The sequence below is a fragment of the Monodelphis domestica genome, chromosome 2, assembly GCF_027887165.1.
Source record: "Monodelphis domestica isolate mMonDom1 chromosome 2, mMonDom1.pri, whole genome shotgun sequence".
In the NCBI taxonomy this organism is placed as follows: domain Eukaryota; kingdom Metazoa; phylum Chordata; class Mammalia; order Didelphimorphia; family Didelphidae; genus Monodelphis; species Monodelphis domestica.
In genome coordinates this window covers 288021759-288043756 of record NC_077228.1, presented here as the reverse complement: position 1 = coordinate 288043756, position 21998 = coordinate 288021759, and the positions used below count along the sequence as shown (strand labels likewise).

The 21998-nt window shown below is 47.7% G+C and overlaps 1 protein-coding gene across 6 annotated transcripts in view; it reads right to left on the bottom strand.

Annotated features, from left to right (window-relative positions):
- Window positions 1-1030: 1030 nt before the first annotated feature.
- The window catches only part of TMEM63B (transmembrane protein 63B), a 43339-nt gene continuing 22371 nt past the window's right edge, over window positions 1031-21998 (bottom strand). For 3 of the 6 annotated variants that reach the window (XM_056818303.1, XM_056818304.1, XM_056818305.1), the window contains 21 exons: window positions 18887-18924; window positions 18506-18599; window positions 18013-18197; window positions 15073-15215; window positions 14866-14917; window positions 13183-13291; window positions 12573-12643; window positions 12279-12359; window positions 11747-11870; window positions 11089-11222; window positions 10617-10754; window positions 9998-10151; window positions 8712-8818; window positions 8123-8209; window positions 7847-7912; window positions 6018-6180; window positions 5244-5349; window positions 3525-3692; window positions 3018-3133; window positions 2723-2794; window positions 1031-1925 (listed from right to left, as the gene is read on the bottom strand). In XM_056818303.1, the coding sequence (XP_056674281.1) occupies window positions 1590-1925; window positions 2723-2794; window positions 3018-3133; window positions 3525-3692; window positions 5244-5349; window positions 6018-6180; window positions 7847-7912; window positions 8123-8209; window positions 8712-8818; window positions 9998-10151; window positions 10617-10754; window positions 11089-11222; window positions 11747-11870; window positions 12279-12359; window positions 12573-12643; window positions 13183-13291; window positions 14866-14917; window positions 15073-15215; window positions 18013-18197; window positions 18506-18599; window positions 18887-18924 (2544 nt within the window). In that variant the 3' untranslated portion in view covers window positions 1031-1589. The remainder of the gene's footprint in view (window positions 1926-2722; window positions 2795-3017; window positions 3134-3524; window positions 3693-5243; window positions 5350-6017; window positions 6181-7846; window positions 7913-8122; window positions 8210-8711; window positions 8819-9997; window positions 10152-10616; window positions 10755-11088; window positions 11223-11746; window positions 11871-12278; window positions 12360-12572; window positions 12644-13182; window positions 13292-14865; window positions 14918-15072; window positions 15216-18012; window positions 18198-18505; window positions 18600-18886; window positions 18925-21998) is intronic. The other 3 variants (XM_056818306.1, XM_056818307.1, XM_056818308.1) reach the window with 1 other exon arrangement.

The following is a 21998-nucleotide window of genomic DNA, read 5'->3' as shown; positions in this document are numbered from 1 at the left end:
CAGAATAACTCAGCGGCTCCGGACATCAGGTTCACGCTCGCAGAGGGCTCTGGAAAACGATGCTACTGAAGAGGACCGCATACTGCCCGAACTGGGACGCCGGGTTCATTTTATCTTGGACCCACCCGCTACTCCCTGGGCACATCAGCAGCAATCCGGCCCATCTGTTTAACCCCGCATCCCTGGTGGTGGTGTCTGGCACCCAAATGTGTGGGCCTAAGGTGTGGGCTAAAAGATATCAAGGTCATGGCTGACTGGAGAGGATGGGGCTGTCTGATAATGAGCCAGGGTTTAAACACGGAGGACTAGGCTGAGCGCTACAGTGGCATTCACCACATTGGAAAAGGTCCATTAGGCCTAGAACACATTAAGAAAAACAAAACAAAACACAGGGTGGGGGCAGCTGTGTAGCTCAGTGGATGGAGAGCCAGGCCTAGAGACAGGAGGTCCTGGGTTCAGATATGGCCTCAGACACTTCCCAGCTGTGTGACCCTGGACAAGTCACTTGACCTCCATGGCCAAGCCCTTACCACTCTTCTGCCTTGTGGCCAATACAGTGTTGATTCTAAGATGGAAGGTAAGGGTTTAGAAAACCATCACCATCCAGGTGATACCGATTCTAAGGCATTCTAAATAAGGGCTAGGCCATGGGGGTTGTGACTTGTCCAGGGTCCCCCAGCTAGGAAGTGTCTAAGGCCACATTGGAACCCAGGACCACCTGACACTAAATCCATAGCCTGGAGCAGTTTTGATCAATCTCCTTTGGGTGGATGGAAATGATGTACAGAAAAGGCTGAATCTTGCTATTTGATCAGGAATCCCTGCAGGGACATCCTGGATCCCCAGACAGCCGTCCCTTGTGCGGGGTGGGAAGGCTCCCTCCCAATCCTTGGTATTTGCTTTTCCCCAGAAGCCCAGGAGATGGAGGGCACAGTGGGGATGTATGTGGGAGTAGAGGCCAGGAAGGGGAAGATACCAATAGGTGCACGGATAGATTTGGGAAGGATCACCATAGCCCAAACACACATTCTGACCTGTTTCTTTTCATTTTTATTTTAAAGGAGAAAAAAAAGTGCAAAACCCCATTTTCCAGTGTCAACTGTGCCCCTCCCCCTCCCCCCAGACTCCTTCCCCACTACCTGGGGACAAATAGGCTCCACTTCCCACTTGGCCCCCCTCTCCTCTCATGCAACCCCCAACTGGGGTAGGTTAAGATAGAGGTTCCCCCAACGCCTCAGGGCCTGGTGTGGGATTGGGAACTGAAGGGGTACAGGTCCGCCCCTTTGTCCACTCTGCCCCCCTGCCAGGCCTCTAGCCAGCGGCCCCTCATGGCTCTCATTAACCCCATTCTGGCCATTGCCCTGGGTGGGGGGGAAGGGCCCCTGGTTTTGGGGGACCTCCCCATTGCCCCTCCTCCACTTTGCCCCGGGGCCAGCTCGGGGCGATTCTCCTCATTGGGCAGGGGAGGAGGGCGTTCAGGGGAGAAGCTGGCCTCCAAGGAGGGAGGCAATGGGCAATATTCCCAAGGTTGAAATACCTTAATTAAAGCAGAGTGGGGGGAAGGAAGAGGCTTTAAATCTAATAAATTATTAGCGTTTTAGTGTCCGTGGGGGCCGGGTGGGAGAGGAAGGGCTGGGAGCAGGGGCTGAGCCGCCAGGGCCTCCCCGCCTCACTGGTGGATGGATCTCATTCTCTATGAGGCTCTCCACATAGGATTGGAAGTCTGTGTCTGAGAGCTCCTCCTGGGTGATCAGAGTCTCCTCATCGTGCCCCAAGGATAATGGGGGGGCCGCCTTCATGCCTCTGGTTTTTGGAGAGGCCCTGGGTACCCCAGACACACCAGATACTTCAGAGATCCTAGAGCCCCCAGAGTCCCCCGAATCCCTGTCCTCCTCGGAGTCCTGCAGGACCTGAGCGATGTACTTCTGTGGGGGAAAAGGAGAGAAGGTGAGAGGAGAAAGGGGGAAGTCACGTCTCCTGATGGATAGTCTCTGAGGCCAGGCTGTTTGTACTAGTAGGGGCAGTCCTGAGAGTTTGTTTCTGTGGGCACAGGCTGGGAGAGCCCTGGGACATCATCTCATCCAAGTACTTTAAAGAGGAGGAAAATGGGCCCAGAGGTCAGTGTCTTGCCCATGGCGGTAAGGCTACTGAGGAGCAGAGACAGGATTTGAAACCAAGTCTTCTGATTGGAATCAAAACGATAAACATGCAATAAAATTTTACTTGTGTGTCAGGCAGGGCTGGGTTCAAGGCTGAGGATACAAAGCAAAAGCCAAAGAAAAAGCAGGCCTTGCCCTCAAGGAGCTTACTCCTGTCATTTAGGTGCCATTTAAGGTTCCCAAAGTGTTTTCTTTAGGGATTCTGGTCAGGTAACATCGGGGTGGCTCAGTGGATAGTCAGGCCTAGAGATGGGAGGTCCTTCAACCCTTCCCAGCTGTGTGACCCTTGGGCAAGTGCCTTAACCCTCATTGCTCAGCCCTTACTCCTCTTCTGCCTTAGTACGGATACTTAGTATTACTTCTGAGATTTGTTTAAAAACAAACCAAACCAAAAACTTTGTGGTCCTTAATGAGACAAGGTCCATGATTTGTGGAGGGAGGACTATGGAAAATGCCACAAATCTTCCATTCCCAACATGACAGTGATTTTCTCTCCCTGTGGGAAATCTTGGCATGCAGGGCACTTTGTGGGAGGGGAGGAGCGGGGAAAAGGAGACACTCACTGCAGATTTGACATTAGAGCGGGCACCATTGCCTCTGCCATCAGCAGCATCCCCTCCTTCTGTGTGTTCGATCTGGGGGGATGAAGGTTCAAACATGAACAACTCAGAGGAACCTCTCTCCTGCTCCCCACCCTGTGGGTCCTAAGTGGCCCAGTCCAACAATGGCCAGAACGTTTTTGTTCCCACCTGGCTTCCCTGGCCACCCCGCAGTGTTTTTCAGAGGTTCACCCTATGGTTGCTAAGATGGATTTACACTGCTATCTTTATTACACACTGCTATCTTCTTTCATCTCACCTTGTAGTTGTGGGCACTGAAATATTTGAAGTATCCAAAGCAGAGGTGACAGAGAGAGATGACAATGGTGATGACCAGGACCACAAACGTAAACATGGACGTGGGGGCCAAGAACCCTGTGTGGTTTGGAGAACAGGATTGGGGTGGGAAAGGATGTGGCTCCCTCAACTTCTGTATAAAGTCCCTCTAGGGACATATGCCCTTTGCCATGGCTTTTCCTTCTCAATCCCTCTGCTCCTTCCTGGGTCCCGTAATTTCTCCCTCCATCTTCTCAATCCCATCACCACCTTTTCTCCAACTGTTTAACTCTCACCCCATCTCTTGACCCTATTCTAGGTCAGGAAAAGCTGGCTACATTTTCTCTTTCCTAACTGGCCTGGATGGCCCCATGGGATTTAGCTTCCTAATATCAATGTCTGAAGACTATCACCCCTGCCCCCCTCCAAATAGGAGCTGTTCCCACCCTGTACCCTCTTGTCCCCCCATATCTCCACAGGCCTCCCTCACCGGCACGTAAGATAGAGAAGAAGAGGAGCCAGAAGAGACAGAGGATGGGCGCCGCCACCACTTGGGTCACAGCCGCAGCATGGATTTTCTTGTCCAGCTTGGCCGGTAGGTATGCATAGTATAGGTTGTATCTGTCCACCAGGTGCTTCAGCAGCATGTACATGAGCCCTGGGGGGACAGTTAGGCCAGTGCCCCAACCTCTGACCTCTAACCACCCCCTCCCCTACCCCACCATTATGAACCACAGCCCCGTAGGGCAGTGACCTATCATTTGACTGATTTGGGATAGAGTTTACAGTATGATGAACGGGCATTTGGAATTACTCCTTTTCTGCCTCCTTCTCTCCCTCCCTCCCACCTCTGAAATTCTACCATTCCTTTAGAGCAGGGGCTCTTAGCCTGGGGTCTGTGAAATATTTTGGCAACTGTATTTCTGTATAATTGGTTTTCTTTATAATCTTGCATATTTTAGCGTGTGCATTTAAAAACTAATCTGAGAAGGGGTGCCCTAGGCTTCACTAGATTACCAAAGGGGTCCACATGACACAAGGAAGGATAAGAACCACTGATTTGGAGATTCAGCACTTTCTTTAGAATGCAAATGACTCTTGGGTAGTCAGTCAGCTCCTTAACTAGATCAGACATTCACCTTTTAGTATGCATTAACTTATATTATCAGCCTCCTTCCTCAGCTAAACCCAATCAAGTTCCTTGAAAGGTTAGGAATTCTAGTGAAGGGATAGGAAGGGAGAAGAATGATAACTTTTGAGGACAATTCTAGAGAGAAAGGAGACTGGGGGTAGGTTAAAGAGAAGGGTGGGCTGGGGTAAGCTAACCAAGAAAATTTGTCATTTTGCAGCTAGCTTTTGCCCATGGGTACCTGGGAAAAGAATTAAGTTGCAATTTGCTTTGCTGAGGTACCTACAGAATAGCTCAAGGAAGCTAAGGTTTGGGTGAAGGCAACCAAGTTAATTGCATGTTCTTGTCCTTTGTATTACTGTTAATTTCCCATGATGCTACAGGGACATATCACAAAAAGTATGTGTACCACCAGGACTGTTCTGACACTGAAAGTATGTGCATTCATCTAAAGGATTCTTAATGAGAATCATTAGTTACTCCTCCCTGAAAATTGTGTCTGGGGTGGCTGCCTACCTTCCCCATCCCTAGTGCTATCAAGTCTGTTCTACCCATAGCAGATATCTCAGGGGCAGGCTTTAACTTCCACATGGTGACTCACTTTCCCTTCAGTGCTCTGTCCCTGAGTGCTCTTCCCACTAACCTAAAGGTTCCTCCTGGTCCTAAGGGCTCCCTTAAATGGGTCTTAGTGTATGTATATGAGCGTATGTACACATATGGATGTGTGCAAACCTGAATGGGTCTGTGTCTAATTACTCAGGTATGTGAGGACCTCTGAGTCTGCCTGGACTTTTACCACACTGTCCCCCCTCCTCCCCTCCTTTTTTGCTTGAAGCCTGCAAGTGGCAGACCTGGGTTGGGCTGTTCTCTCCCCCCACCCACAGGCCAGGTCCCAGACTGAGGCAGAGACCAGGTGGGAGGATTCAGGGGCTCTGACCTCCCAGTCCAGGGCTCTGTCCACTTGGGGCCAGGCCTGATCTAACCCTCATAGCCCAACATAATACTTCCCAGGATGGGGAGTGGCCCTAGCTAGGGAAGTCCCCCTCAGCAGGGCCCAAGTCCCGGCGCGGCGCTGCCTACCGAAGGGTACGATGATGGGGCAGGTGATGCTGTAGGTCATGACCACCGTGAAGACGCACATCATCCAGGCATAGGCCGCGCCAAACTGGAACTCGTAGGCCTGGTGCTGGGGGGGAGATGGGGCAGGGGAGGGGAGTAGGTGGCTCAGAGACTTCTGGGGACTAGAGAGGCAGGGAAACAGGACAGGGATGGGCAGAGCTGGAAGGCCAGAGTGATAGAAGGAAAGCAGGGAAGATGAGGGGTACAGGGTGAGGCAAGATGGATGAAGAGGGAAGGCAACTATGTATGGGGCAGGGGAGGTGAGAGAAGATGTTACAGACAAGGAAGGAGGGATGGAAGGTGAAAGAGAATGGAGGTTGGGGAGAGGGGATGTGGGGGAAGGGAAGGCAGGTGACAAGGAGATGGGGAGCTTGGAAGAATGGAAGGCCAGGGAGGGTAGAAGACAGGGGGGAAAGAGCTGAGGGGCCAGAGGAGCTAGGGATGTGTGTGCGTGGTTGTGTGAAGAGGTCAGAGGACAAAAGCATGAGAAGGGAAAGACAGGCTTGCCTAGGTTCAGCTCCTTAGAAAAAGGATGAAGTGTCCCCTTGTGGTGTAAGAGCAGAAGGCTACCAGTCCTGAGGCTTGTCCCCTCTCCAAAACCCTAACTCCCCACTCCCAACCTCATATCCTTCCCGATGCCCTCCCTTAGGCCCCTCCTCTCCCCACTGCTCTGCTCTCCCACCAGCTGCCCAGGCCCAGTGCCTGCGCTGCATATGGGGGAGGCCCTCACCATACCCGCTTGACGTTGCGCCTTTCGGCGGCGGAGTGGGCGAGGCAGAGACGGATCATGTATAAGAGCAGCCCTGGGATTCGCAGCAGGTCCATGGCATTGCCGATGAAAGCCGAGGCAATGACGTAGTTGACAAAGAAGGCGCCGTTGTCCGGCAGGAACACACACCTGTGGGCACCATTGGTGCTCCACTACCGTGCCCAATTGTGAAGGGCACCATGAGGCTCAGTCCCCAATCCATATACTTGCTGGCCTTTCCTCTCACAGCTATGGGGAGTGCTCTCTGTGGCCCTCTACTTCGCCCCCCACCATATTGCTCACCCCTTGGAATCCACCCTGCCCTCTGGGTACTCTTCCGCACATGGGACCCAGCCCTCTCTGAGGAAATGAGGTGGTCAGTTTGACTGCTTTAGGTTGATCGGACTCTTCCCGAGTATATTCCCATAGTTGTCCTACTCAGAGCAAGCACCAGAGAGCTCAGGTTCTCCCCTTCCTAGAGGATGTCTCAGACCAGAGACACTGCTGGACTATGTCTCCTGCACACACCATCCACAGAGACCCCAAATGTCTCAGAGAGTTTGTCCCCATTTGTCCCACCAGTGTTCCCCTAGACACCTCATCAAGTATGTCCCATAGAGATTCACTGTTTCCATGGATAATCTTACACACAGAGATTTCCATGAAATGTTCCCTGTAGACATCCCAAAATACACTCCATTGAGCACATTCCTACAAATGTTTTGCCCACTAAGAGCACCAGGGAATGTGTGCAATGGACACCCCAATATGACCTTAGACATCCCACCCCAGGCATGTGTGTACACAGACATCCAGACTGTGCTTCAGAGATTCCCAGTGTGCATTTGCCGCAGATGTTCCACATCACAAACAGTTTGGAAGATGCTCCAAGGGAGGGCCCTCAGATGCCGCTAGAGCAGGTGTTCTACAGACACACCTCGATGTGGGTTTTGGACTTCCAGAATGAGACCACTACAGTGCACGTCTCCAGACACTGAGAAAGTGTACCCTCAGAGGGACCATCGCAAAGTTTCCTCACAGATACCATACCCAGAGATACCCCAAAGCATGTCCCCAGACACCCCACTCACAGAAACCACTTGAATGTGGAACCATCAGCGATAACTCTAGATGTGTTGGAGTTTGTCTCTCTTCATGGTTACTGCCATTTGACCCTTTTTCTATCCTCAGCGCTTAGTAAATATTTATTGGCTGACTCACCCGTAGAGACACCAGGGGAAAGACCCCCACAGACACTACTAGAACAGGGACTCCTAGGCAAACAGGGGCTCTCAGATATCCCCTATCCAGGGTATGTACTCTCAGAGTAGAGGTGCCTTCTAGAGTGGGTGTCCCTAAAGACAGACACTCAATGTGGCTCTCAGATTTCCAGAGCACATCCTCAACCTTGACCCAATCAACCTATCCACAGAAACCACTAGAATATATTATGTTCCTACAGACACCTCAGAGCTTGTGAACAGAGACACCCTAGAATATGTGCCTGTTTTAGGGCAATCTCAGCCCACTGCCAGTCTCTAAGATGCCCAGAGAAGCCACCCAGCCATCCCCCTTTCCAACACAGTCCCTACCATCCTGAAGTAGACCAATAGAGTCTGTCTATCCCCATGGATACACCAGCCATAAAAATTCCCAGAAGAAGTGTCCCTGGACACCCCCAACAAATAGCAATCTGCCCCTTCATTGATGCCAGTCTCCTCTCCCTATGGGAGGCCATGATTGTTCTGTGGTCCCCTCCACCTTTCTTGTCATCTAGATGTCCCCCCTCCACTCCTGTGTACCCCCAGTCACTCACTCAAACCGAATGGCCGCTTCAGCCAAAAACTTCTTGTCGAAGAGCCAGCGAAAAAAGAAGTCCAAGCTGCAGGGAGGGTGAATGAGAAGGTACTGGTGAGACGCAATCCTCACTTCTTCCCCATTCTCTTTCCCTCCCACCTCCCAGGGATTGGCCTCTCTGTTTATTCTCCTTTGGGGGAGCTCTACCCTAGGGAGACAAGAGATCCAGGGGACAGGTGCCTAACCTCCCTTCACTCCCTCATAAGGATACCTGTCATTGAATCCCAGCTCCTACCTGGTCAGGCCCAGAGAAGGCAGTAGCAGTACCATGAAGATCAAGAATGTGTAGCATTTGTGCATGGTCGTTCTGTTCTCTCCAGAGCTGGAGCGGGACAGGGAAGAGTCATCATTTTGGCCATCAACATCACCAGTCTGGGGCTTCCTGCTCCCCACTGACCTCAATTTCTTTCTTTCCCTTCTCTTCAAAGGATTGGGGAAGACTGAGAGCAAGAAGGGACCTCTAGTTCTGTTTCTACCTTCCTCTTGAAGCTTTTTCTAATGTCCTAGTTATTCTTTCTTTCCTCAAAGCATCTTGTCTTTGAATTTAACCCCATCCTCTGCCCCTACCAGAGAATGTAAACTTCTAGAGGGCAGATCCATTTTTTTTTTGCTTTTTATTCCCATGGCCTCCTCATTTTTGGATGGTAAATTGAAGAAAGTGAAGGAAAAAAGGGAAGTGATTTGTCTAAGTTGTCCCAGAAAAGTAAGTGCAACATCTAGGATCTGAAGCCAAGGAGGGTTCCTCTACCAAGCCCCATGGCCTTCTTCTCCCCACCATAGGAACACAGGCTAGGAGGTGGTGAAGTTGAGCCTGGGCATCTCACCGTGTCCAGTGACTCTCTAGGAAGGTGGAGTAGTAGACGATGGTGGGGAGCAGGGCTGAGAAGCACCACAGCAGCAAAGTGGGGAAGAACTGGGTGATGATAGGGTTCTGTGGGAAGGACAAAGGAAAGAGGCAATGACATCAGGAGACCTGGATCTGCCCTATCCCGGCCCAAGTCGCTGTCTCTAGCCAACATTCTCTTGTCTCCCATTAATCAAATGGCTACTCTGGGTGTGAAACTTTTGAGATTCCAATGCAAGATCTTAGGAGAACATGTACTAGTATGAACAAGGCCTCTCTAGAATGGGAAAGGCTCTTGGAGGCCACTTTGTCCAGATTGTTGGTCTTTAGAAAAGTGACTTGCTAGAAGTCACCCAGCTAATTAGTAGCAGAGCGAGGATTAAAATCTAGGTCAACTGATCCTCGGGCTAGCATGTGAACATGTGTGAATGTATGTACATGCATGTGTATAGGTAGTTGGTTCCCAGAAGAATATCCCTCAGGGTTGGTGGGTGGGGTATATGAACAAGAGCACTGGAGAGTGAGTGCAGATAGCAAAAAGAACAGAGCTGAAGAAGGAGGATTTTATTGGACAGGGGGCTGCAGAGGTTAATACTGAAATAACCACATGGTGGAAGGGTTGAGGTGTTTTGAGGCAAGGAGTGAGGGAGAAGGGAGCTTAAAGCCTCATTATCTAGACCTGAAAAGCAGGTATATAATCTTTCTATTTTCCTCAGTGCCTAGCACAGCACATGCAAGGTACTTAATAAATGCCTGATTTTGAAAGTATGGGTAAATTCATGAGGGTACACAGACAGAACCCTAAGCATCTGATTACCCCAGGAAGACACTTATGGACTAGCTAGACAAAAAGCATCAGAGCATTTAGAAATAGAAAGCACCTTAAAGATCATATAATCCAATTCTCTCATTTTTTTTAAACACTTACTTTCTATTTTAATAGCAACTCTAAGGCAGAAGGGCCAGGGCTAGGCAATGGGGTTTAAGTGACTTGACCAGGGTCACATAGCTAGGAAGTATTATCTCAGACTGTATTTGAACTCGGGTCCTCCTGTCTCCAGGCCTGGTGTTCCATCCACTCTGCCACCTACCTGCCCCTTGACCCTCTCATTTTAAAGATGAAAAAGCCAGGTCTAGATTTTGTACAAGGAGGGGAAGAGGCAGCTAACAGGAAGTCAGTGTTGTGTGATATCTCACGTTCCAGTGGCCCACATAGGGGCTGGGGACTAGAGTAGAAGGACTGAGATTGGGGGAAGAGAATCTCACATTGAGGAATTCCACAGGCTTGGTGACATTGAACTTGTCCATTGTGGTGATGATGATGGCAGGAGTGGTGAGGAAAAACAGCAGGAGGAAGAGCACCACATTGATAATCAGACATCGAAACCACCAGGTGAAGCCACGGATGGAGAGGTTCTCCCTGTATGTGTATGGATCGTATGTGGAAGGGAAGAATGTCATCTCAGGAGATGCCTCCTATGCCCAGGGCTTTATCATGAGGACCACCCTCTCCCCTCCATGCAGTCCATCTCAGCTTTCCTGTCCTATCATCCTACACCAGATTATGAAGGCCTGACCCAGCAGACTCTCCAGAACCTCTCCTTAATGGCCTTCCTAGCCTCCTTGGCAATCCCAGACCATGCGCCCAAGCCTTTGCTCTTACCAGTAGATGTTCTTTTTTTTTTTAAACCCTTACCTCCCGTCTTGGAGTCAATACTGTGTATTGGCTCCAAGGCAGAAGAGTGTTAAGGGCTAGGCAATGGGGGTCAAGTGACTTGCTCAGGGTCACACAGCTGGGAAGTGTCTTGAGGCCAGATTTGAACCCAGGACCTCCCGTCTATAGGACTGGCTCTCAATCTACTGAGCCACCCAGCTGCCTCCTTACCAGTAGATGTTTTGAGGGTCAGGGGCAAAAGAGACCGTCCAGTTGTTGATGTTCAGGGAGTCGCTGCAGGATGAGCTCCGGGGCTCCCCCTGACATGTAAAGCCTTGCCAGTTACATGCATTAAAGTCCTTTAGGATACTGTAGAAGGGAAAAGGTCAACATAATATTCAATTTAGGTGCAGAGGGAGATGACACTGGAGAGAACACAGAGAAAAAGAGAAGAGGCTATGGGCGGAAGAAGAAGAGATGATGGCACTGGGGGACACAAGACAGAGTTGGAGGGGCACTGGCATAGAAGCCCTAACAGTGTAGAAAATGGGGATGAGATGCATGCTGGCCCATTATGAAGCTGCCAAAATAGTGTCTTTAGAAGTGGCAGCTAGGAGTCAGAAGATAGGGCAAGGTCACAAAGTGAGGTCTTGGTGGTAGGGTTTAGGGAAGTTTGAGGGGCAGGCTATCTCCTTGGGCTTACAGTGCGGCAATGCTCTCATTGTGGAAGGTCACAAAAGCCATGCCCAGTGGCTTTTGATTCACTTTCTCCTGCTCCTGTTTGTACTCTTCTTTCAGCTTCTGCTCCAACTCTGTGTAGTACTGGATGGCCTCCACCTGTGGAAGAGGAGAGGTGGGGGTGAGGAGTTCACAGAGAGAACTGTCTCAGGGTTTCAGGGAGAAAGATAGGCATTTTTGGTGCAGTCTGGCAAGAGAGAAGAGGGAATTTAGGGAAAGAGAAGGATTTCTTTTCATATAAAACAATTCTCTAAGATAAACACTGCAAGTGTCATTAATCCCATTTTACAGATAAGGCAACTGAGCTTCAGAGATATCAAGCAGCTTGCCTCAGGTCCTCCAGTTATTAAGTGGCAGAACTAAGTGTTGGTCCCAGTATTCTTTCAGTTAAGTCATACTCTTCTGTCTGGCCTATGCTGAGTCTTCTGGATGTGGGGTGGGGTGGGGCGAGTAGATAGCAGTGCCCATATTCCCAGTATTTCATAGGTGTTTTGGCATTTCTGTAGGGTTGAGTTTTTTCTGGGGAACACAGGCCTCTGTACCCATACTTGTATTTGCCCTCTGGTGTATCTTCCCATTTCCCTTCCCCTTCAGTGTTGCCCTGGAGGTTCCAGGAGCCCTACCTCTTCACAGCCTCGTACAACACAGCAGCAGAGGTGCCCACAAGGCTTGGGGTTGATCATGGTGGGAGTGTTCTCTCTGGCCCGAAGGTTGCTGAAGTATATCCTTCCTCGTTCTGCCTCCTTCCTGTGGGACCCAGGGGACAAGTCTACCCATCAATAGTGTGGCAGAGTAGGGGTAGTACCCTGACTTTTCACTCTGCTATCACCTTCCATCCCTGAGGGTCCTCTAGGTCGAGTCTAGGTTTGGGGGAGGTCAGTTGATTTTGAAGGTCATTGAGCCCCTGAGAGGTTTTACCTGCCTCTAAACAAACAATAGAGGAAGGGAAAAGTCTTATTTTTTAGAACCCTCTAAGAAAAGTTATAATCACAGCCTTCTTGGTGGTTCCCTTGGACTTTACATGTCAACTCTCCAAGTCCTTTCTGAAGTTTGGCTTGAGTTCTTCAAGCTATACCCATAGTTTCTACATCCCTAGAAGGGAGAGAAAAATGGAAGTGCCCCTCTTACCATGGCCTCTTTCAGAGAACTACTCACCTCTGATCTTCCAGGGACATCAGTTTGGCGACGTTATAGCAAGGACGGGCTTCAAGCACTGTGCAGTTGGGATACGCCTCCCTATGACATAGTTCCCCATCACCATCTGTGAGAGGCATGGCCTTCCACCAATTCACCCAACATGTCTTCTCCCTAGGACACAACCTAGCAACCATTCTTCCCCTCCTCCTTGCCCATGTGGCCATGCTGGTGCTCTGCCTCCAGAGGGAGGAGAGGCTAGGAAGGGTAGGAGAGGCCCTAGTAGATGCAGAAAGGGACATGGGGTTGACTCACTCAAAGTGCTTCTTGATATTTTCTGATTCTGCATACTTGGAGATGCCATTGATGAAGAGGGTGCGCTTCACCTGGGGGAAGGGGAATATGGAAAGTACTTCACTCTGCTAGATCCTAACATTTTTAGGGGTAGCAGAGCACTCACTATGGAAGGTCTGGGCAGGGCCTGAGATCAGAGAACAGCTTATGGTGGTGGTGGGAGGTGGTACTAGGGCTTGAGGGAGAAGATGGGACCATGATGGAGAAGATAGACATTGAAGACTAAAGACATCAGGTAGAAGACCTGGACCAAAAATAGACTCTCCCCATCCATTCCCTTATTGTCTGAGGATTTTCATCAGGGCAGGGTGTTTATTGGATGAGGTGGAAATGGGGAGAAAGGACAGGATAGGGGATAAGAAAAAAAGAAAACAGAAGAGCAGAGTAGGGAGGAAACAAGAAGATAAAGTGAGGAACCCAGGTGAAAAGAGGATGGAGAAGACAGAAAAAAAAGAAAGATGAGAGAAAAAAAGAAAAGAGGGGACAAAAGGGGAAGAATGAAGAAATGGCAATATGGATTTGAGGCTGGGGACTGATATAGGTGCAGCATGTCTCTTTAATTTTTGCTTACCAGGTCATCTTCTTTATAGCGCAGCTTGGAGGTATGTCTTCGCATGGTATACACAGTGAGTAGTAGGTATAGGAAGGCGAAAGAGGTGTGCAGCCATAGCCGGTTGTTACTGCAAAAGAAATGGGGAATTTAAGGGAGGCTGCCTCTAGTTGGGATTCAAACCCTGTTCCCAAAAGCACTGACCTCCATGCATTAAATAGTTCACTTTGGGATCTCTAAATTTCTTACTCTATCAAAAAGGTTGTTTGAAATGTCTCCTCAAACTCAATCATAGACTGAAAATTCACTGTCTACAAGGTTCATTACTGATATGGGCCCTCATCCCCTGATCCCTGGACTACTGAATTAGTCTTTGGGTTGGTCTCCCTGTCTTAAATTTCTTGCTACTCAATTCTATCCTTCACTTGGCTATGAAAATCAGTCTCCTGAAATACACATCTGATCACGTTACTCCTTCTATTTCATAAACTCCACTGGCTCCTTCTAGAGTACCTGCAAGATCACCTATAAACTTATGTTCGACTTTTAAAGACTTTTTCTACCTTTTCAGTCTTCTTTTTTTAACCTATACCTTCTTAGAATTGATACTAAGTAGTGGTTCCAAGGCAGAAGAAAGTAAGGGCTAGGCAACTGGGGTTAAGTGACTTGCCAAGGGTCTTTCTAAAACCATACAGCTAGGAAGGGTCTGAGCATCACATTTGAACTCAGGACCTCCCATCTTCAGGCTCTCTCCACTGAGCCATCTAGTTGCCCCCTTTTCCAGTCTTCTTACCTTTTATATTTTCAATGTCTCAATGATAGTGGCCTCTTGGCTGTTCACATTTCACTCCATCTCCTGACTGGGCATTTCCCTGGTTGTCCCCCTTCCTGGTCTCTGCCTTCTGGCTTCCTAGCTTCCTTCAAGTTTCAGCTTAAACTCCACCTTCTGCAGGAAGTCTTTCTAGGTGCCCTTCAATGCTTTTTATCTTGACTAGATCTTGTTCACATGTATTTGCATATTGTCTCCCCCATTACACTAAGCTCCTTGAGAGTAGGGACTGTTTCTTGCTTTTCATTGTAACCCCAGAGCTCAGTGGAGTACCTGGTATACAGTAGGTGCTTAATAAATATTTGTTCACTTGACACCCCCTAGGAGTATCCCCATGTAGTAAAGAGTCTGACAGTAGGGAGTCAAGAGACTTGGGGGGCAGAGGCCTGACTCCACTACTAACCAGTTGTGTGATGGACAAAATTCCTTTTCCTTATTTGCATCCCAGTTAGTGTTTATAAAATGGGGAAAATATTCATACTATGTGCCCTATAAGTTGTTCTGAGTGTCTTTGGAGAGGTCCCCTCACTCCAATGCCCAGTCTCTGTACTGGTGATATGCTACAGGTTAAATGCTTTCTCCTGTTGCAGTTTAAGGTCATCTCCTCTTATTGGAGGTCTCTCTCTCCAGTGGTTCTTCCCAAAACTCTGAACAATGAATCCTACAGTCTCTACCCTTGCTCCATTCCCCGTTCTTGTTTCCCTCACTGAGCAACCCTGAGATTTTCCTGCTGCCCCATGAGATCATATTCCCATCCAGGCATCTCTTATCCCTTTGCCCATGCTCTTGGTTTCTTTCCTCATCCCTCTTTTGAGCCCCGTGTTATGCTCACCGTCTGTTTCACACTAGCATATATCTTCCCCTTTGATTCTTACCTTGAGTCTAGGTTGGCAATGGTGGTTCTCCCAAAGCTGTAGGGGTTGTTTTCTTGGGGTAGAGGAAGAAAGAAAAAAGACAGGAGGCTATCAGAATCAGGAATTGGCCCATTTCCTGTTCCCTGGTACTTGGCACATTGTAAGAGTTTCTCATTCATTCAATCATTCATTCGAGTCATTTCCCTCCCCTTTCTTCCCCTCACTGACCCAGCAGGTTCCCTGAGAAGTTGACAGGAAGCACAATGCCCACGGAGAGAACACCTGCGACTGCAAGCAGACCAATGATGTGCCGCTGGAATGTCAGGTAGTGCACTGCATCACCCCCACACTTGTCCAAGATCTCCTCATCCCTGGGGAGCAGGATGGAAGGGGAAGGGAGGCAGGAGATGGGGAAGGATATAGAATCAGAACCAGTGAAGAGGGGAAGGGCAATAGCCATTCCCTTCTCCTAATCTTTGGCTTTCACACTTGTATTTGTCTACTTCTTTCAGATAGGAAATAGCACCCCCTTGACCTCCCTTCTTGCTGCAAGGGGATGCAGGATGTATGTGTGTATGTGTGTATGTGTGTGTGTGTGTGTGTGTGTGAATGAGAGAGAGAGAGAGAGAGATGATTAGAGAAGGAAGAGGGAAAGGAAATGGAAACAGAAAAGAAGTATGAATAAGGAAAAAGAGAGGATGAGGAAAGAAAGAGGCATATGTTGATGTAACTTCAAATTTTCTGGTCTTCTAGCTCAATATCCCCCCCTCCCCCAATCCCATTCCCATATTTATATTTTCCTCACTTAACTTTAACCACCCCCCAGGACCATTGCTCCGCTGACACTACTCCTGTATAATTTCCCATCTTCCATCTCTACTCATACCCATTACTCTTCCTAAAACTATTCTTTGTCCTTGTTGATACCTCCATTCCCTCTACATAAATCCTGTCGGACAAGCTTGCCCTGGCCTCATCATTCTCTTTTCATAGTCATGATCCTATAGTTGGCCATCTCAGTTACACACACTTCCAAACCCTTGAATCACTTGTCTTCTTGTTCTATCTCTGCTCACATCTTGCAAAATCGAAGACTGGAGTTACTTTCACCAAAGGAGACTCCAAGGTCTTGTCTTTTGTCTGTCCTGCCACATGAGGTTCATCTGGGTCCTCATTACTGCATGGCAATCCTTTTCTTACTGTATTGATTATTACATTATCTATAGTAGCTGTCCCAAGCAACTGCTTCTCTCTGCAAGTTTTGGGTCATTCCTTCTCCCCCATCTCTCCCTCCCTCCATGTCTGGGGAAGACCTTCCTCCTACTTAACTGAGAAAATCAAGGCCGTTTTCCATCAGCTTTCACTTCTCAGCTCTCTATACCATCTTTTTCCCTTTAGTTTAGCTTCTCCTGGTCTCAGGCCTTCTAATTGTGCCCTCAATTATTTCTCCTCTGCAAACCTGTCCTTGTTTCTTTTAAATCATTTTCTCTCTCATCTCAATATCACAGCCTAATGTTGGGAAACATTCATCTACATACCAGCTGCCTCCCTCCTTTGGTTTCCATGACACTGCTTCCTTTTGACTCTCCTATTGGTCTGATTCATCCTTTTCATAATTTGCTACATTAATGAGTCCTCTGTTTGATTCACCATCCATGTCCCACCCTCTAGGTGTGAGTGTCCCCAATGGCTTTGTCCTGAGCCCTTTTCTCTTCTTTCTCTACACATTTTTACCATTGGGAATCTCATCAGCTTTCATAAAAGAGACTTAAATGACCTCCCTGCTAGTTCTAGTATCTCCATTCTCCAATCTATCTTTCATTCAGTTGCCAAAATAATGTTCCTAAGGCAGAGAATTGAGCATGCCAGGGCTCTGCTCTAAAAACCCTAGTAACTCAAAGGGACAAAACAGCAGTGGAGAGGAGACACTTAAAAACCCCTCAACCCGTACCTTCTTTCTTACAATTTATACTAATTTTTGGTTCTAAGGCAGAAGAGCAGTAAGGGCTAGGCAATTGGGGTTAAGTGACTTCCCTAGGGTCACACATAGACAGTTTCTGAAACTAGATTTAAATTCAGTACCATCTGTCTCCAGGCCTGGCTCCCTATCCACTAGGTCATTCAGTCGCTACCACATTAAGGTTCAAAAGGGAGAGAAGCAAGATGATCAGGAGAGGAAAGGATAGACAAAAAACATGACACAGAAGTGAATGAAGAGCAGGAGAAAGGAGATGGGGTGATGAGTGGGGAGTCCTATTTGTTCTATTCTTCCTCCTCTTGCCTTGGTGCTCCCATTTTTGCTCATTCTTGTGTCCCTAGTTCAGACTTGCACCCCATCTCACCTGGACTCTCAATAGCAGCTTCCTAGCTGGTCTCCTGACCCCCTCTTTTCCAATTCATCCATCACACAAATGTCAAAAGAAATCTTCCTAAGGTTCAAGTCTGACCTTCCACTACATTCTACAGTCTCTTGACTCTAAACCAGCCCTCTGCCCCTGGGAGCCTTCTTATTGTTTCTGGGCTAAAATACAAATGTTTTGAGCCAACACTTATGCCACTCTACAGCCTGGCTCCTCTCCATATTTCTAGCCTCATTTCACATTTACTGTACTTCTCTCTCTCTGACCCATGGTGGGCTACCAGGTGTCCCCCAATCCTAAGTACCATCTCTCCCTCTGGAACTGTCCCAATGGCTAGAATATAGTCTCCTTTGACCCCAACTTTCAGAATTCTTCTCCTCCCCTGTGAAGTCTTCCCTCATCTTTCCAGCTAAGTGTTTTTCTTCCTCCCATTTTCCTAGAATTGATCCATTTGTTTTGTTTGCTCTTTTGGTCCTATCATACTTATCTTTGGTCCTGTGTGAGTTTATGGCAGGAAGTGTCATCTTTGTATGACCACTGTGTATAGCTTGAGCATAGGAGAAGAAAGGAATGGGAAAATGGGAGTGGGGTGAGAAAAGGGTAGAGGGGTATAAAGGGAAGAGGAGAAATGAAGAGGGAAGAAGGAGGCAGTAATGGAGAGCGAAGGAATAAATAATTTAATTAGGAATGGGAAAAGGGAGAAAAATATCATTGGTGCATCAGCGGTACCTTGAAGTGTCAGAAAGGCTGATTTCTGATAAGGGGCTCTGTCCTTCTGCTGGGGGAATTGGTTGGGGAGCCAGCTAACCTCGCCAAGATGACTTTTTGTGATGCCTGACTTTCTTTTCGTTCTTTGGGTTCTTGATTCTGACTGTGAGCTGAGTCCTCCTGCCTTCCGGATGCTTCCACCTGCCAGCTGATTAATTGCTCCTTCCAGTTGACGGTTTCCTGTCTCCAGCTGTTGGGTTTCTCCTGCCATCTAAAGTCCTGGCCCTGCCAGAAGGAGTGGTCCTCCCTGCTGGACTTTTTCCCCTTCCTCACGAATATTTGCTCCTCCCTAATGGCTAGTAACACCTGCCAGTTGAACACTGGCTCCTCCCAGTTATCCTTTGTCTCCCGCCGGAGGAACAGTGATTCCGGCTTGCCATGCACTTGTCCCTGCCAACCGGGCAGTAGGTTCTGCCTGGTGTGCATCGGCCCCTGCCAGTTGGACAGTAGGTCCTCCCTGGGGGGGGAAGCAGGTGTTCCCTGCTGAGCAGTTCCTTTGTTCTTTTAGGTAGTCGCTTCTGACTGCTGGGTACCTGCTCCTGCCTGCTGGACCCTCGCTCCTGCCTGCTGGATAGATGTTTCTGCCTGTGGGGCACCTTCTCCTGCCTGCTGGGCACCTGATCACGCCTGTTGATGAATAGGGAACTGTTTTACCTAACTGCCCTACCATTTTGGCCAAACAGGCCTGATGGCAGGAAGGGGGGCTGTGGTGACAGGGTAAGGCAGTGATGATACTGGATAGGGATGGGGAAGAGGGAAACAGGGATAAATGTAATTCCTCTCCTGGGTGAAGCCCAGTGAGATCTAGGAAGTATCAGGCTAGAATCCTTAAATGTTCTGGCTTGGAAACTTTGGACATTGGCTGAGGGCTGTCAGATGAGGATTTGGGGAACCTGAGGCTCTATTATACTTACTTTATCCTGAAGATGGCTGTCAGCCAGGAGCAGAAACCCTGTTGGGGGAAGAGGGAGAAACAAAAGAGATGTCATCTGGAGCTGGTTCCCTATTAACCTGTAAAGTAATATTAGCTCTTCCCCTGACTCTTTCTTCTGCTCTTTCCTTCCTGCCCATTATCTCATCTACTCTTACCAAGGAGTTTCAGTTGACTTTCCATAATTTTGGGATCAGTATCCTCCCTGGGCACTATCTAATCCCTTCCTTCTGACTTCACATTTCCCATCCTCTAACAAAAAGTGCCTTGGAGAAATATCACTCTGGCATCTGTTCTCTGGAAAAGCTTGACAGAAGAGTGGCAGAACTAAGATGGAGGTTTATTTTCAAAACCCTTATTCCACCTATGCTCTTCTCCTTTCAGTTTCCTGAAATAATACCTTTTTAAAGCAAACAGCCTCCTTTTATTGAGCCCTATTATTTTCTCCCATCACCCAGGCTCAAAACAAGAAGTTTATCTTAGTTTTTTTCTTAAATCCTTACCTTCTGTCTTAGAATCAATACTATGAGTTAAGGGCTAGGCAACTGAGGTTAAGTGACTTGCCCAAGGTCACAGCTAGAAAGCTTCTGAGGTTATATTCGAACCCAGGACCTCTGATTTCCTGGCTCTCTATCCACTCAACCACCAAGCTGCTCCCATAAGGTTATCTCTTACGTTATCCTCTTCAATATCTAATCACTATGGCCAATCAATTTGACCTTAGTAACAATATTTTTACCTGCCCTTTTTTCCACTTCCACAATCTTAGTGAAGGCTCTCATGACCACTTTATATATTAATTCCCTGCGGATTTCTAATAAAATCTTCTGCCATCAGTTTTTTTCCACTTGGAATCCATCCTACACATTTAAGTTTTCTATCTAAAGAGTAGCTCTGGACATATCACTTTTATGTGCACCTACATTCCTCAGAGAAGCATTAAAGACCTGAACAGTTTGGCATCAACTCATCTTTCCAGTTTTCACATAACCTAGGCTCTACCCAAATTAGTCTCGATATATCTGTTCATTTTCCCCAAAGCCTTCCAAGCATTATTATCTAATTTTTAAGACCTAATTAAAATGCCATGTCCTCCAAAAAGTCTTCCTTCCCTCTATCTCCAGTGACATCTCTAATAGCAAGCCCATTTGTATTCTCAAACTGTTATATTTAACTACTTATCAATTAACTGGGTATGAGTCAGATTTCTTCTGGGTATCCCTACCTTGGGAGTAGGGGCCATATTTTATTTATCTTTGTAGTTGACTTGACACCTAGCACAGAGCCTCTCTTGAATGTTTGGGGACTGAATGTGGTCAGTTAGATTTTGATGCAACTGATGTCTCTTGGGGGGGGGGGTCTGGAACAATAAGAAAGGGGACCTGAGTGGGTTTGGGCCCCAGCAAGAATAGTGAGAGGGAGTTATTTAGAGGAAGAGGCCAGAGTTCATTGGGAGTCTGGGTTAAATTTCTAAAAGTTCTCTTCCTAGGAGGAAGAAAGTAGGTCTCTTGGAATCCCCATGATTGACACTGAAAGAATCTGTAACACTTTTGCAAACCATAGCTGTTCTATTAGACAGAGGAAGTTTTCAGCTCCTATTGAGAGCTTGTCAAATTAACTCCACACCTCCTTTACTCTGACTTAACACAGGCTAGGAATACTAGCACTAAGGTTTCAAGGGTCAGATTTTAGTGCATGGGCAGAAAAAAAAAGGGGTTTTCCCTCATTAGATAGATGCTAAGTTCCACACCCCAGTACTGCTGACTAGAGCAATGGGCAGTGACATACAATGACCTCAATTTGGTACTGGCTCAATTCCAACCATCTGGTTATTTGCAGGTTAGGCCTCTTTCACACAAAGTCCCAGGGTCCCCCCACCCCCACCCCACTTGTCTTGTGAACTGTTACTGCTCCCATTCTTGTTGGTACTTCTGGACCTCTGGAGTCCTTGCCTACACATTCCTCTTTTCCTTCAACCTTTCATTCCTCCCCCAACAACTAAAAAAAGGGCCAAGGGCAGGAAAACTTGGTAATTAGGGGGATAGTGTGGCATGAAGGAACCAATACTATGGTCAGAGGTACTGGGTTCAAATTCTTAATTACTAACACTGAGACATTGGCCTAGTCTTAGATTCTTCCCTTGTGAAACCAGAATGGGTGGGGAAGAAGGGTTGGTTGGATGAAGATGATTTCTCAGATCCCATCTGATTCTGGAGCCTCCAAGATGGGGTTAATTAGCTTGATGTTTCCTTTTAGAAGAGAATAAACTTCTCCAAGGGGGTGTGGAGCACAGACTGGGACCAGAAGCACTCAAGACAAGACCAGTAAGATGAATTGGCGACAGGCTGTGGAGGGGCTTTTGATGCTAACATGAATTTAGATTTTATTCAGTAGATGAGGTAGGCCAACGACTTCATGTCTTCAGACATAGTCCAAATGAGTTAGCACCTATTCTTCTGTATGAAGATATTGTACTAGACACTAGATGGGAATACAAAGCAGAAGTATAAATGCTCCATTGCTCAAAAAGTTTAGAGTATAACAGGGGAATTTAGACATATACAAAGCAACTGGAATAATATTAAGATAAAATTATATAGGGGAGGGCCAAAGTGTTAGGAGGGATGTGAAGAGAGAATGAGTACCCCTGACCAAGAACCAACCTCAGGGATAAAAGGACAGAAGGGCTGGGAATAGCCAGCTCTCAGAAAACAAGGAGAAAGAACAGTGAATGAAGGAGCCAGGAAGGCTGGACTTGTGTTTGTGAGACTTTGAAAAACCCATATTCAATTTCTAAAGCACTGTATGCTCATTTTGGGGATAGACAAGAAGGTTTGAAAAGCTGAAAGACTGTATTCTTGGTCTAAGCAATGGTTCAAGGAGAATAGGAAAAATAGGAATGGAAGAGGAAAGGAGGGTATGGTATCAGATGATAGAACTAGCCAGTAACATAATTCCTAGGGCTCAGCTTTTTCCTCCCCACTAAAATACCAAGGGTCAGTCCATCTCTGAGATCCAGTTTACCTGTTTTCATCCACTCCAATGGTGTTTAATTATTACCAATGGGCAGATAACTTCTACATCTACATAGAACT